At 56.9% G+C, this 15,565-nt stretch overlaps 1 protein-coding gene across 2 annotated transcripts in view; it reads left to right on the forward strand.

The window, feature by feature from the left end:
* The window catches only part of Mdfi (MyoD family inhibitor), a 15,248-nt gene extending 1,520 nt beyond the window's left edge, over positions 1-13,728 (forward strand). Inside the window, exons 1-5 of one of the 2 annotated variants that reach the window (XM_048805283.1) lie at positions 19-196; positions 327-413; positions 7,529-7,711; positions 10,416-10,640; positions 12,890-13,728. In XM_048805283.1, the coding sequence (XP_048661240.1) occupies positions 338-413; positions 7,529-7,711; positions 10,416-10,640; positions 12,890-13,146 (741 nt within the window). In that variant the 5' untranslated portion in view covers positions 19-196; positions 327-337 and the 3' untranslated portion in view covers positions 13,147-13,728. Of the gene's footprint in view, positions 1-18; positions 197-326; positions 414-7,528; positions 7,712-10,415; positions 10,641-12,889 lie in introns of those variants that run through there. The other variant, XM_015487714.2, reaches the window with a different exon arrangement.
* The last annotated feature ends 1,837 nt before the right edge of the window (positions 13,729-15,565 follow it).

The raw sequence follows: 15,565 nt of genomic DNA on the forward strand, positions 1-15,565 counted from the left end.
AGGAGCGAGGGGCTGAGCGAGAGAGAGAGGAGGGGCGAACGCGCGAGCTCGGCGCCGAATGAGAGAAGCAGCGAGTGAGAGGGGAGGGGGCGCCGGGCGAGACCGTGGAGCCGAGCGGCCCCTAACCCGGCGCCCGCTGCAGGCGCGCATGGCGGGCGGGGCGCGCTGATCCCTGCAGGTCAAGAGTAGCGCACAAGTGAGTCGGTGGCCGAGCGGATTGGCGCGGAGGCGCGCGTCGGAGCTGATCTTCCCTGCTTGTCCCCCATTCCCCCGCACGATCGGGAAAAGATCGGTCGACCCTATCTGCTGAGCCCTATTTTCCTTAGGTCCCGGGCCAATGTCCCAGGTGAGCGGCCAGCACCCCTCTCGCTGCGACGCGCCCCATGGAGCCCCTAGCGCAGCTCCGGACCCAGGTAGGACCTGGAATGTTGAGCGAAGCTGGACGGGAACTGGGCGGGCTGGTGGGGAGCAGTTATTGGGGCGCAGTTCTCTTCCGCCTCCCCAAGACCCCGGGAGACGGTTCTGGGGGGGATGGGTGGGGGTGGGGCGAGAAGTCTGGGTACTGGGGACCTGGTCCAAGGACAGTAGAGGGCTGGGGCGAAGAGGCAGGGCCCCTAACAGAGGCGGCGGCTGCGCCAAGTTGGCTCTAACTCTCGCGGCCACACCACCAGACACAGACACACACACCGTGGTGTCTGTCCGTCCGTCTGGGATTTGTGGCCCGACCGTTTCTGCCCAGTGTGTAAATATTTATGGGGGCCTTGGGCGGGCGCGCGGCGGGGTGGTGTCTGAGTTCTTCTCTCCTTCCCTTCCCCCAGCCCAACCAGCGCCGAGCGCTTCCCGAAAACTTTTGTCTGCCACCAGCGGCTGCAGGACCGGGCCCCTCCCCTCCTTCTTGCCATCTCCTCTCTCGCTTTCCTTACCTCCCCACTGGCCAGTCCCCACCGCCTCTACCCTACAGGCACAAACACATACACACACACACACACACACACACACATTGTCAGCAACCTCGTGAAATGCCCCTCCCCCTCCCCCCAGGGAGTCCAACCTACTCATCCCATTCCCTTCGGAGCCTCCTAACGCAGGAAGGGTTTGCGACTCCCTGAGGGGGTCTGGGCTAGGGGTCCTGCAGACGGTGGCTCCCAGTTCCTTCCCTTTCCTGTACAGATGTGTCCCTGAGGCTGGCAATGGAAGTCAGGGTCGCGAAGAAGCCAGGAACTTATGGATTTCAGGGACAGGGTGTGCAGTGCAGAATTGTAACATGGATTTCATGACTTGAGCCCCTCCTCTGTTAGTCTGATGCTCTGCCTTCCCCCCACCTAGTCCACCCGCCTTTCTTTTCCTCTTTGACTCTGAATAATGAGGGTCTGCTCCTGCTTCCAGCCCTAACTTCCTGTGGTGATCTTCTGTGATCTCAGCCTCCATATCTACCCACAGGGGCTTGTCTGCCTGTTTGGAAAGTGAATCTTAGTTTACTGCCTAGTGTGGACCCCCACAGTTGGGGAGATGGGGATCTCCTAAACCAGAGTGAGGACAGTTGGGAAATGTCTGGCCAGCATCTAGCAGCACATAGATGAGACCACTGTGTCTGCCACCCTTTTTCACTAACCCTGAGTCCCTGCTCTTTCTATGAGGCCCCTGGATCAGGAACGTTGACTTCTGGGGAATAAACCAGGTCAAGAACTGGGCTCTTGCTGGGTGGGGTGGCTCATGCCTAATCCCAGCCACTTGAGAGTCTGGGGCAGGAGGATCACGAATTCAAGGCCAGCCTCAGCAACTTAGTGAGACCCTGTATCAAAATAAAAAGGGCTGGGGATGTAACTCAGTAGTAAAGTACCCCTGGGTTCAATTTCCACTAAATTTTTCTCTCCCCTCTCTGTCTCTCTGTTTCTCTCTCTCTCTCTCTCTCTCATACACACACACACACACACATACAGAGAGAGAGAGAGAGAGAGAGAGAGAGAGAAGAACTGGGCTTCCTCAACCTGGAGGAAGAACTGGGGGCAGAGGCTGGGAAGTTTTTGTGTCTGGAGCCTTCTCCATCCCTCTCAGCCTCTCGCTCCCTTCTCTTGCTCAGCCTCCTGCCTCCTCCCATCCCCTGCTTCTTCCTCCCCTGTCCATTCTCTGCTTGTCTCCTCTACTTCCCCCTCCAAGACCCCCTTCCTCATCCGACCTGTCCTGAGCTCAGCAGCTGAAGTGGGGGCTGTGTGCTCAAGACAGGACCCCAGTCCAGGGTGGGAAACTGGAAGGGTTAAACTCTGGGCTGTAATTTGAGGCCCCCCAGTGCCCCAGGAAGCCCCCTCCCCAGCCTCGACTGAGCCAGACAATGTGGCTTTCATAACAAGAGGCCTTGCTGGGCTGCTGCCTTGGGAGAATGAGCTTGCTGCCCAGGAAGCCCAAACCACAGGACACCCAGCCAAAACCCCACCGCACCGTGCCTGGATCTGAGACCAGGACCCGCTAAGCTCCCTGCCCTTGGCCTTGCTCCCCATGCACCCACAGAACAGCAAGGCCATAGCACTACCCCTAGGGGCCCTATGGGTGGCACAGCCAGGGAACAAGTTGGCCCCGTTCTTCAGATGCAGACAGGGCACAAGGGACACGCAGGGCAGCTCTGGTTGGGGCAGGTGGCCAAGCCCTCACACCCTTGGCTCCCCCAGTGGCCTCCTCCCCACCCATCCTTGACAGTCTCCGGAGCCTGGCTCCCTAACTCACAAGCAGATTTCTGCCCGGCACTGGGGCGTCACATTCCTGTACATGCTTCTAAATTGAATTTCCTGGGGAATTGGAGCCTTTGGACCTAAAATAAAACCAACCAGACCCAGCCTAACTGGCAGCTCAGGCCCTCTCCAGTCTCAGCTGGGTGACCCAAGACTGACTAGGGCATTCACATTTACCATGTGCGCATCAATGGAGTCCATCTTCTCCAGACTTCTTGGGGTTCAAGGACTAATGCCTCCCCAAATCCTCCGTGCTGTGTCTTTCTGTCTCCTTCTCCTGAGTTGGGGCATCCTGAATTTCAGATCAGGCATGTGCGGAGGATGTCAGGCAAAGGAGTAGACATCACCCCAAGGGAGGGAGGCAGGGAAGGCTCAGTGTCTATAAGACTAACAAGTTATAATTCACAAGAGGGGACACAGGTGCCAACTTCTTACCAACCAGACCATTTGGAGGAGGGACTCCTGGCTCAGGGGTAAGAGAAGCTTTCTGGAGGAAGAGATGGAGCTCCAACCGGGGCAGGAAGGCTGGGCTAGATTTGGAGAGTGTCTGGAGGAACAATATAAGCACAGCTGGATTGGTCACAAGGCCAGGGGATGGCCCAAGGCCGTGGACAGGTCAGTCTGCTTGGAACACGGGACCTTTGAACATTGATTCCACTGAAGACATCAATTGAAGTCTTGAGTGGTAGACCAAGGAGAGACTGAAGCATGGAGTTCCAGATCAGAAGAGGTCCTAATCTTCTCTCTCCAGATATGGTCAGAGCTCCAAGGAAGGAGCCCAGATCCACTATCCACAAAGACAATGGAGGGGTCTGGACTTGAGGGACCAGGTGTAGGAGCTCTGGAACATGGGCTGTTCCCCACACCAGTCCCCCTGGGTACTGTTCAGATTTGAAGTGAGCCCATCCCAACTGGAAGAGGTCCCCCTATTCCTTCTTGGCCCAGGACCACCCCTTGACTTGGGGGACAGCAGGCAGAGGGAGCCCCTCAGCCTTCCTCTTGGGTTTATGGATTTAAACATAGCACTTCCCCCTGCTTTGGGGGTTGGCTGTCTTTTAAAGAACTCGGGGCATTGCCCAAGGCATCCATGTTGGGGGTGGCAGTACTCTGTCAAAGGGGCTGTTGCCTTTCTTTGTTCTCCATTGTGGATAGAGACTCCTGAGAGGAGAAGTTGGGGACTTCTGCTCAAAGACACCAACAGCATGTTTGAGCCCCCTGTGCAAGTTGGAAAATGATGGCCCTGTAGGCAGGTGGAGCAGGGACATAGGTGGGGAGCAGATGGCACGTTCTAGGAGGATGGGGCTGCAACCAGAACCTCGGCACCCTCCATGAACCCCTTTGGCAGGTGTCTTCCTGCAAGATGCGAATTGCAGTCCACACACTGGCTCCTCTTGACCTCTGCTGGCCACGTCTTCCCTCCATCCACTCCGCACTTACACCCTGCAGGACAGAGCAGTCTCCCCTCTGTGACTAGACAGGGTTGCCTCATAGTCATAAAAGGAAAACAGGGCTCTTCAGCCTCTTGATGTGCAAACCACGACTCCACCTGTGGTCTGGCTTTTCTCCTCTGCCTGCTCCAAGCAAGCACAGTGTCTGGGCCCTCAGGGACAGAGTCCTCTTTGCAGACTGGGCCTTCTTGCAGCTTCTTCTTCCTTCTGATTCTTTTTGTCTGTTGCTGGACATGTGGTTTAATCCCCTCTTCCTCTCTTCATGTGCTGAAGGGAGTTCAGTTCTTGCCACCTTCCTGGCTCCAGGTCTGTCTCTCTGTGTGACCAGGTCAAGACCACTGGATGTGACTGTCCTCTCTACCCCATTTGCCCTCCCAGGTTTAAGGACCACGCCAGAATGGCATGGTCCTTAAATGGTCCTGTAGGACTGGCCACCTGAGACCTTGTTCTGGGTTCTTGATAATTTCCTGTTCCCGCCAGATTCCAGGTTCCCAGTCTTATGGGTGCTGATAGGAAGAGTAGAGGGAGCTGGGCACTTTGGGTAAAGTGAAGAAGATGGAGCTGGGGGCTCCAGTCTCCTTGAACTCTCTCTTTTCTTCCTCCCTAACTCTGAGGGCCAATAACAATATCACCCCCTATGTGCCCTGGTGACCTCAGGAGAAAACCTGAGACAGGCCTGCTGTCCCCCAGCTGTCATTCTAGGCTTACCAGCCACATCTCTCTCTCTCTCATTCCTGCTGTGGCTATTCCTTCTGGGATCTGGGTTCCTGCTTCTTTTCTCCATATCCCCCTTCTATACCGACGATTGTTTTGAGACTTGGCTTCTAGGAAACCCCCTGGGCACACACACCTGGACTAGGTGCCCATTTTTTGTGCTTCTTCAGTTCTAATCAATGCCCTTACTGCAACTCTTGCTCCTCAGTGTTTGTGACAGCCCTGCCCCAGCCTGACAGAGTCTCCTGTGGCTGTGACCTGGTACTTCTCATTCTGGGACACCTAGTGCTTGATATTGCTAGACATCTTGTGGATGCTTAATAAATGTTAAACCAAACAGCATGGCAGGAAGGGAGGGAGGGGAGAAGGGAGGAAGGGCGGAAAAAAGAGGGAGAATAGGAGGGAAGGAAAGAAGGCAGCGGCCAGGGAGGAGGTGGTGGAGGTATTCTTGAACCACCCTGCATGATGGGGTGCTGCTGTGCATTTCATTTGCTCTTTGCACCCTTTCTGTGCAAGGTAATCTAAATTCTGATAACTTGTCCAAACTGGTAACTGGTTAAAAAGCAAGACTTGGACTTTCTAGCTCCTTGCTCAGGTCTTTCCATGACACCACGTGGGAGACCAGTTCAGGGCATGGGACCATGGCATGATCCTCTAGGGGCCAGGGTCTGGAGCTGGGCAGGGCCCTCCTTTCCTGAAAATTAGGACCCAAGTCTGGGCTTCCCTCTTCATGGAGGCTTGGTCCTAGCCCTCCAGAATGGTGTCTCTGCGGGTATAGACCAGGCTCGCGGGTATGGACCAGGCTCGCGGGTATAGACCAGGCTCACGGGTATAGACCAGGCTCGTGGCTAGAGGAGGATCCATCTAGCACACAGTATTTTTTCCCCTCAACTCGCGTCCCTGCCTGCCTGTTCCCTCTTGTCTCAGCCCTGTAATCTTCCAAAAGCCATTTGGCTACAGGATAGTTAATCCAGATGGCAAGGGGCGCTCTCAACAGGCCCAAGGAGCAGATGAGGCTGGAGAGAATCTAACTTTGCCCCCCTGGAGCTCCAGGAAGGCCCTCAATACATAACTGTGCAGCCCTCAGAAGTTGCAGGAGCCAGGCCCTTCCCTCCTACCTGCCCCAGCTCCAGGCAGGGCCTGTGGTTTGCCCTGGGCAGGCACAAGCATGCCCACTCGGGCCTGCTGTCCTTTGTGCTACCCACATGGGCCTCTGGAACTTTGGTCCCCCTGGCCAAGAGGGACCACAGTCTTTGGAACAAGGATTCTTCAGGGGTCCCTGAGGCTCAAGCCTAGGGAGGAAGGTTGGCCATTGGATTGTACCCCCAACCTCCCTCCAGCTCCCATCCCCCATGTTGGCATGCCCCAACCTTAATTGATCCTTCTAACTTGTCTCCTCCCTCTGTTCTCCTCTCCTCTTTCTCTCTCTCATTTGGAGATAGCTCAGAGAAAGACACGCATGTCAACCCCTCTGTTTTCTGTGACTGATTTCATCTCAATCCGGGAGGCCATTCTTCTCTGTATCTCTGTCTGGGCATCTTGTGGCGTCTTGGAGGGCGTGTATGGAAGGGTGTGTCTTGCACTCGGGGCTTCTCGATGCTGGTTCCCTTCATCTTCCTCTGCCCACTCTCTTGGCTGTGGCTCCCCCAAGCCCTTTTGATCTCTGCATTTCTCCAAGTCTCTTGTTTCTATGTCTCCTCTTTCTTCCCACCTGGGGTATGTGTGAGTGCAGAGGTAGGCGGGAGGCCCTGTCCTCCTGACAGTGCGGCACAGCTGGGTCCGCTGAGCCCGGCCCTGTCCTCGCTGCAGCCTGGGTCCTGCTCCATGACTTTGCTTCTCAGGCCTCCCCAGCAGCGGCTGAGGCACTGGGAGCTCAGACTGCTCTCTGCCTCCCTCCCCCTTCTCTCCCCTTCTCTTGCCCTAGGCCTGGGGGCCCTGGTCCTGCCAGCTGGGGGGGTTGTGGGTTTGAAGGTGGCTCCATTTCTGCATTCCAGCCACCCTACCCAGAGCCACTATAATTACTTGTGGCTGCGGTTCACCTCTTCCCCAGCGCTCCTGGGCCGCGTCCTTGACTCTCTTCCTGCCTGCTGCCCCTCCCTGCTCCTCACCCCCCAGGTTCCTCTCACTCCTCCTGCACCGCCATCCGCCTCTCTCTGACCCAGTTTCTCCGTGTCATGTTCTCTCTTCCTTCAGCTCGGCCCCTGCCCCTGTCTTTATCTTTCTCTCTGTCACTGACTTTCATGCTGTTAACATTTCCTGGGGTCTCCAGGGCTCTGGCCTTCTGTGCCCAGTCTCCCGCCTTCGATGCTCTCTTGCTTCCACCTCTCTCCGTCCCTTCTTGCTCTCTCCCAGCCACCCCCTTTGCCTGTCCCTGTCTGCCCCTGGGTGGCTGACTGTTCCCTCCTGCACTGTTCCTGCCCCTCCCTCCCTCCCTTTATACCTCCATCCCTGGCCCCTCCTCCTGATGCCACACACACATGGACATACCGCACACACATGGGCACACACCTTGGCTCACTCACGGGTTGGTAAACTGGGTACAAAGTTGCGGACTTACTGGGCATGTGGGGCCATGACCTAGGCCTCAGTCTGGGCAGACCGGAACCAGGGATTTGTACCTCAGTCATCTGCTTTTTTCCCCAGCCCAGACCCTGTCCCTCCTACCTGGGCTGGAGGTAGTAGCAGGACCTGCTCATCCTGCGGAGGCAGCGTCAGAGGAGGGCTCCCTGGAGGAGGAGGCACCCCCCATGCCCCAAGGCAGTAGCCCTGGGGCTCCCCAGGTCCTGGACAGCACTGACCTCGTTGTACCCACAGAAGCTGTGACATGTGAGTCCTAGGGGGCCGTTGGGGTGGTACTGTGGGTAGCGGGGCATGTAGGGTGCCATTGCCACCTTTCTGTCGAGGAAGAAGACCTTCACTAAGTGGTTATTAACCTGGGCTCTAGGCAAGGTGCTCCAGACAGGAGGGAAGAGGCACCCTGGCCTCCAAGAGATAGCTGGGGGCCGGCTGGGGTGGGAGCTGGAGCGTGATGCAGCCCCGCCCTTCAGGGGATCCAGGGCCAAAAGGAAGGAGAGACGCACCCAGCTGCTCTGGAGAGAAAGGGACTCATTCAGCTCCGTTCCTAGGCCTGGCTCAAGGTCTCTATGGGAATCTTGGGAGGGAGAGAATTCTTCCCCTCACCTTCAAGAGCAGAGGAACGGGCTGTGGGAATCATTTTATAATCACTAAAGCAAATCCCCAACATCCATTTTTACTTTCCAACTGTCTTCCCTCGAATGAGCTCATGTGCTCTCCCCATCAACCTGTAGCGAGGCAGGAGGACAGCTGTTGCCAAGCCCATTTTACAGATGAGGAAAGTGAGGCACAGAGAAACTGCTCACCCTGGTCATGAGCTGGGGGACTGAGGTTGTCTGGCCTGTGCTCTTTGCTGTGCTGCCCGCCCGGCTGGCATAGCCAAGGCAGGAGCTGCCTCCAGCCAGGGCATCTGGGGCTAAGCTGGACTCCCTGGAAGGCAGGATGCTAAGTCCTGCTACCACAGCGCCCTCAGCCTCTTCCAGACACACCCACCGGCAGAATTGAGAGAAGGAGGTCAGGGCTGAGGCCACAGAGGAGGGGGCCTGGGTGGGAGTGGGACAGACACTCCTGTGTCTGTGGCCCCAGTATTTGCTCTGTGACTCAGCCCCCACTCCCACCCCCATGGCCACCCCCCAGCTGAGGCCACAGGCAGGCTCTGTCTGCCCACACCTCCCAGAGCCCTCGGCTCACCACTCTCCCGCCCTCTGGCCACTGTGCCCATGTTTAGGCAGCAGGGCAAGGGGCACCGAAGCTGGCCAAGGACTCATCCCGGCCACCCTCTGTGAGGCCAGGATGATTCAGACCCAGCCACTTCCCATGGCCTTGAGCTGTTTACCCAGATGCCGGCTCCTGCCCCAAGGTTGGCCAGAGGCCCCTGGCCTGGAACCTCTGCGGAGCCTGCCTCCTGCCTTCCCCCTGCTCCCCACTCCCTAGCTGTGGGAACTTTGGTGAGTTTTACCATTTCTGGCCTCACTTTTCCCATCTGTGAAAGGGGGCCAATGACAGATTTCTCATAATGGTTAAAGCAGCTCACCATTAGGTAAAGCCCTTTGTAGTGGACCTCATACACAATAACTGCTCAAAAGGTGCACGCTACCAGTTCTAAGAGTAGTTATTGTGTGACCCTAGCAGCTTGTTCCCCAACCCCTTGTCTCCCATCCTCTGCCCACTCCTTGCCCTCTAAGCCCCAGCTCCTAATCTCCAGGCTGACCCCACATCAGAGACTTCCTAGCTGTGTGACCTTAGGCAACTTACCGTACCTCTCTGGGATTCAGTTTCCTCATCAATAAAAAATCTATAGAAAAGATTTCAGTGAGAGAATATTCAGCAAGTGCTTAGAGGAGTGGTTGGCATGCAGCAAGTGCTCAGTCAGTGCTCAGTGTTGTGACCTCCACTGTTAGGAGAAGGCCCAGCCCCTTTAGTCAAGGGGAACACTGAGGTCACTTTCCCTTGGCATCTGGGGTCCCCATACATCTCCCTTCTGTACAGATCAACCACTCAGGAGAGCATGGAGGGAGCAGGGGATTCAGACCTATCTCTGAGGGACTGAAGTGCCTCACATTTACAGAGAGCCCTGCTGGGGGTCCCAGAGCTCTCCTGACCCCTCTCAGTCCCCTCCCCACATCACCCACCCCCACCACACACACTCCTCTATTCACCCCCAATGGAGCCCTCCAGTTGAGGATCCCCTGAGAGAGGCCCAGGAAGGAACTGGGACTTGGCAGAGTCAGCTTCCTTGCACCCCATTGATAAAGCTCAAGTTTGGCCTTCGACGGGGGCATGGGGTCCTGGCCTTGGGGGTTTCCCTGCTAGTTTCCTCTTCCCTTCTCCCACCCAGACCCCGAGAACCCCCTCCCCAAATTCTCCCATCTGCCCAGAGGCTTGAGCCGGAGAGCTCAGGAGGAAGGAGCAGCAGATAGAGGGGCTGCTGTGAGGAGCCCCTGGATTCCAGGCGTTCATCTCCAAACAGATGTTTCCAATAAATCATCCAGCGCACCAAGGGCAAAAACAGCTGGGGGCTTGGCAGAGGCCAAGGTGAAAGTTAACTGCTTCACTGCTGTCCCCCCCCCCACTACCACCCACTACCACCCACTACCACCCACTACCACCACTCTAGACAAAATCCCAGGACTCCAAGAGCAAGAGGGTGGATTTCATGTGGCCAAGAAGCTGGGGTCCAGGCTCTGAGCCCCGCCCCTGGCCTTGCACCCCTGTCTTTCTGGAATAGGCCCAGGACTAGGAAGGAGTGCGGACCTGGGCTTCAATCTGCTGCTGTTTCATGGTGTGGCTCTGGGCTGGTCAGCTCAGTTTCCTCATCTTCAGAAGATAAGTCTAACCAAGTCCCCTGGGGTACGTCTAAGAATGAGGCAGTCAGGATTAGAGCAGAGCTCCGTGTGGGAGGGGTGCTGAGTGGCCCCCACCTCTTGCTCATCATCCTTTTTTCTCATCTCTCCAGGCCAGCCTCAGGGGAACCCCTTGGGCTGCACCCCTTTATTATCAAATGGCTCCGGCCACCCCTCAGAGCTGGGCCATGCCAGGCGTGCTGGGAATGGTGCCCTAGGTGGCCCCAAGGCCCACCGGAAGTTGCAGACACACCCATCTCTGGCCAGCCAGGGCAGCAAGAGGAGCAAGGGCAGCACTAAATCATCCACCTCCCAGATCCCCCTCCAGGCGCAGGAAGGTGAGTGCCCATCCCACCCCCCAGGAGACCTGCAAACTCCATCCACAGCCAGAGGCGGCATCTTCGCCTGGTGGTTACTGGTCAGAACAGAACCTCCGACCTCCTCGATCTCTGCGTAGGGCCCAGGAGCCTGGGCTCTCAGAACTCCTTGAAGCCTGCTCCTGACAGTGAACCTTGTGCGCAGCATACCTGCTGGGTCCCTGAGGCACACCTGCATTCTCAAAGCCAATCCCTGCCTCTCCTGCTCTCTAGAATGAGGAATGAAGCCACCTGGGCTGATCCACTAAGCCCCCTCCTTCCTGGAATCAGAAAGTTTCCTCCAGGGGCAGGGTGGAGCTCAGTGGTAAAGCACTTATGCACCAGCCCTGGGTTCAATCCCTAGCACCACAAAAATAGAAAAGGAAAAGAAATTTTCCCCAAGGAGTGGACCCAGTGAAAAGCATATAATGTAATAAAACTTGACTGAGGCGTGGGGCAGGGCTGCAGGGTGCAGGGGGTGGTGGGTCAGAGGACCCGGATCCACCACCCCCCTGCTGATCCTGCAGGGCCACCCTGGCCAGCCAGCTCCCCTGCCCCTCCAGGCACCCATTCAACATGGGGGACAACTGCCTATAACTCAGTAGCTGCCTGACCTTCACCTTGCACATGTTGGGGGACCCTGGCCCCTTCATCTGCAAACAGGATTCAACGTGCACATTGGCACATATTTGGAAACCTTCCTGCCCCGTGGGGCAGGCTCTGCCCATAGTCGTATTTAACGTGGCCTGGGCATCTGCTATGTGCTGGGTACCCAGCCCGTGCCCTCACACAGTGTTCATGAGAGGCACAGATGGATCATCTCACACAGTGCAACAGATGCAGCAATAAAGCCATGCACGGAGGATCATGTTAACAAGGGCACCCACACCGGCCCAGAATGCTGGGGAGGGGGGCCCAGGCAGGCTCTGAAGTAGTCTGAGCAAGTCTTGGAGCCTGAATTGGAGGATCTAGCCAGGGAGTTTGGCACAGAGGTGAGAAGTGGCTAGTGCAGTTAGGCTGAGGAATGAAGTGCAAAAGGAGAGGGAGGTTCCAGGCAGGCAGGGGCTCTGGGAGGGCCTGGTCAACCTTCCTTGGACCTAGACTGTATCTGGAGGGCAATAGGGAGCCATTGAGGGTTTTAAACAGGGTGATGGCTCACTAGATTTGCATTTGAAGGAAACTACCCTACCCAGTTTGGAGATAGCTTCAAGGCCCTGCAGAAGACCCTCCTCCTCTGCACAGGAATGCAGGACAGGGTCAGCTCCTCCATATCAGAGTGAGACTCTCAGGTCTAGGGACCTGGGTCCTCTGCCCACTGGCCTGCTCTCCAAGAGGGCTGCCAGCTCAGCATCCAGCAGCCCACTGAGGGCTACAGCTGCAGGACTCCCAGCTCCACCACTCCAGCGGCTGGGTGCCCTCAGACAGGGTTCTGCCTTTATTGATTATCACGTATTCCCGAGCACTGGCTATGTACCAGGGGCCGTTCTAAGAATTTGTCATAACCAGTGAACAGAACACTCCAAGACGCCTGCCTGAGATGACCATCAGGGTACAGCCATAGTGTGGGGCCTGGGTCCTCTTGGGCAGGGCCAGGCAGTGCTGGAGTGCTATGGAACGGGGTGGTAGAAGCGCTCACCAAAAGGTGGCCTTTGGGGAAAGAAGCAGATGGCTTTTGCTCCGGATGAGGGAGCCATTTAATTCTTGTGAACAGAAGATGGTCTTTAAAGTCTGGCTCTGAATGGACAGCAGGTTTGGGGAGGGGTGGCCAAGGGCAGTGGGGCTCTTGCAATTGCCCAGGAAAGGGGTGAGCAGGGCGGTAGGATTCTGGATGTATTTTGGAAGTGACAGCTTCTCAGTGCCTCGGTTTCCTCATCTGTAGAGTGGGGCTAATAACAGTTGTCACATCATAGAGCTGTTGGAAGCTTAAATTAATTTAATCCCTCGCATTGCACAGTGCCCGGGACATGTTAGCACTCTCTCTGGGTGTCACTAAATAAACCAAGAGGGATTGGGCGCAGGGATTCCCACTCCAGACTGCCTGGGCTCCTGCCCCCACTCTTGAGGTGCTCAGTGTGCTACGCCCCAGGTCATTGCTTAGGAAGAAACGGCCTCCTCACAATCACCCCTTCCCAGAGCTGTGGGGTCTGACAGCAGGAGCCCTGCTGTGGCCGCTGTTGCTGGCTGCCTTTCTCCCCTAGCCATTGACACCCGCTCCCTCCACCTCCCCGCAGACTGCTGTGTCCACTGTGTCCTGTCCTGCCTGTTCTGTGAGTTCCTGACGCTGTGCAACATCGTCCTGGACTGTGCCACCTGCGGCTCCTGCAGCTCCGAGGACTCGTGCCTCTGCTGCTGCTGCTGTGGCTCCGGCGAGTGCGCAGACTGCGACCTGCCCTGCGACCTGGACTGCGGCATCCTGGACGCCTGCTGTGAGTCGGCCGACTGCCTGGAGATCTGCATGGAGTGCTGCGGGCTCTGCTTCTCCTCCTGACTCGCCCCAGCCCTAGGGCTGCCCCATGAAGCTTGATAACCCCTCCGCTCCCAGCCTCCGCTCCCAGCCTCCGCTCCCAGCCTCCGGGGCCCTCCCAGAGCACCAGCCCCAAGAGCAGACTGGGTGGGTGCTCTGTAGGGACACCTCAGCCAGGGAGCTGGGCCCACGACAGACAATCCTGCCCTCCCAGCTGGTTACCAGGGACCCCAGCACCAAGGATCTGGTGAGATGGGACAAGGGTGGGGGCCACTCTAGGACCAGCCACCAGGGCTGCGGAACACTGTGAAAGTTAGAGGAGGGGGCGGTGGAGGGGGGGCGTGTGCTTCTCTACCTCTCTAGTCCTGGTGCCCACCTCCCCTGCCCCCCCAGGCCTCGAGGACAGCAAAATGTGAAAAGATTCACCTGCCCCGCCCCAGCCAAGCCCCTCCCCGAGTCCTTTCCTGGGCTTTGTGGGGGCCTAGCCTATGCAGTGACCCAAGAAGCCAGGCCTGGACCCAGGGCCTGACGGGAGGAGGAACAGTACAGAAAAGACTGGAAGGGGTGGGGGAGGGTCTGTTTGGTTTATTGCTGTAAATACAGATATTTGTCCGTCTCTGCTCTGCTCAGGCTTGTGACTGATTTCCAAGGACCATAATGCTCCAAAGCAAACGCTCCCTTTAACCCCCTAACAAGCACCCCATTGGGTAACCCTTTCCTGCCCCCCCACCCATTCATGCTACCCCAGGGGAGCGAGGGAGGGGGTGCCCACTTTTCACCCTGTTCCCTCTTCCCACCAAAGGGCAGGAGAAATCCAGACAGGGAAGAGTTAACTTTGGCACAGGATTAATTGACCACAGATGTGTTCAGGTTTTGATTAATCAATCTCCTGCTGACTCCAGCTTCTCCAAGCTCTTCCCCATGAGTTAGTCCCAGGCATAGGGTGAATCCATGTTGGCAGCAGAGGGGTGCCCAGGAGAGGGTCACCTCAGGCCCAACCCACTCTGAGCCTGTACCTGAGTCTCACTGGGAGGCGGGCTAGGACTTGAGTGGGAGTTCATTTGGCCCCAGTCGCCAGGGGCTAGAGGAAGAGGAAACACAGAGGAGCGCAGAGGCCATCTGTCCAGTGCTGTTGGCGTGCAGACAGGAGGCCTGGCCAGCAGCCAGGTCTGGGAACTGCAGGATGGCACTCGGGGAGTGTGGACCCTGATGTGTGGCACCTCCCCTGAACCTGGACCTGGAGGAAGCCAGGAGGTCCGGGGAAATGAAAGGATGTCACTATGGTAGGGGATTTGGGTGCCCTGAGGAGGACCCAACTGAGGAAGGCCTTGGAAAGTGGGCACACAGGGACACCAGTGAGTGCTGCCTCCAGGTATGTTGGCTGGAGGGACTTTGGAGGGTGGGAAGGCCCTCGGAGAAAGGGCCAGCCGAGCCAGGTGCCACAGCACACAACTCAGGAGGCTGAAGCAGGAGGATCTCAAGTTTGAGGCCAGTCTCAACTGGACAACTGAGTGAGACCCTGACTCAATGGTGGAGCTCAGTGGTGGAGCGCCTGCAGCATGCGAGAGGCCCTGGATCCAATCCCCTGGATGGGGGAAAAGAAAGAAAAATCAGACAAAATTGAAACTTCAGAAGGAACGTCCTGTGGGGGAGCAACCCATACCTTGGGAGTGGGTTTCAGGGGTGGTGGCAGAGGAGGTTGTAACAGGCCCCATGGAGGGCTCACTGGAAACTTAGAAAGTAGGTAGGAAGGGACCTGCCCTGGGTCTCACAGGCGGGCCAGGACGGAAGCCCCTAGGCCCCTGATGTTCATGCATATGTCTCTCTGTGTCCTTTTGTTCATTTTTATTTAGCTACTGCATGCCCAAGGTATAAAAGTTTCAAATATAAGCATTTACACGTTTTCTTTTTCCACAAAAATGTGAGGACAGTTTGCACGTTATGCTGTCCCCTTTATTGGAACACTTCCCACCTGGGGTTCAGTAGGTGGCCGAGCCACTGCCCAGTGACTGAGCTCTGCTCTCTGCCACTCTGTTATCATAAGACCATGAACATACCCTTTTGCATGAATAAGCTGTTTCGAGAACATTCCTGAAGGTTTCATTGCTGGGCTTATGGGTGTCTGCATTTGTAACTGTGGCAGGTCTGCCCAGTCATCCTCCATAGGGATGTAGCAGCCCCTACTCACGTGGCCTTGGGGTGTCCATCTCTCCCACATCCCTAGCTCTCTGGGTCTGAGGAGGAAAGACAGTGGAGGGAAGCTCCCAGGGTTCTCTCTGGTTCTGCTCAGCCTCACCTCTGAGGGAGGTGAGGAAGGCCAGGAGGATGGGGTGGAGTGAGAGCCTCTGACCAATTTGGTGTCTGGTCCAGGTAGGTAGGAAGCCCCCCGCCCCCCCCCCCCCCAGCACAGCCAGCAGGGGCAGGAAGAGGCGCCCCTGCAATC

This window comes from Marmota marmota, unplaced genomic scaffold (genome assembly GCF_001458135.2).
Source record: "Marmota marmota marmota unplaced genomic scaffold, marMar, whole genome shotgun sequence".
NCBI classification, from domain to species: domain Eukaryota; kingdom Metazoa; phylum Chordata; class Mammalia; order Rodentia; family Sciuridae; genus Marmota; species Marmota marmota.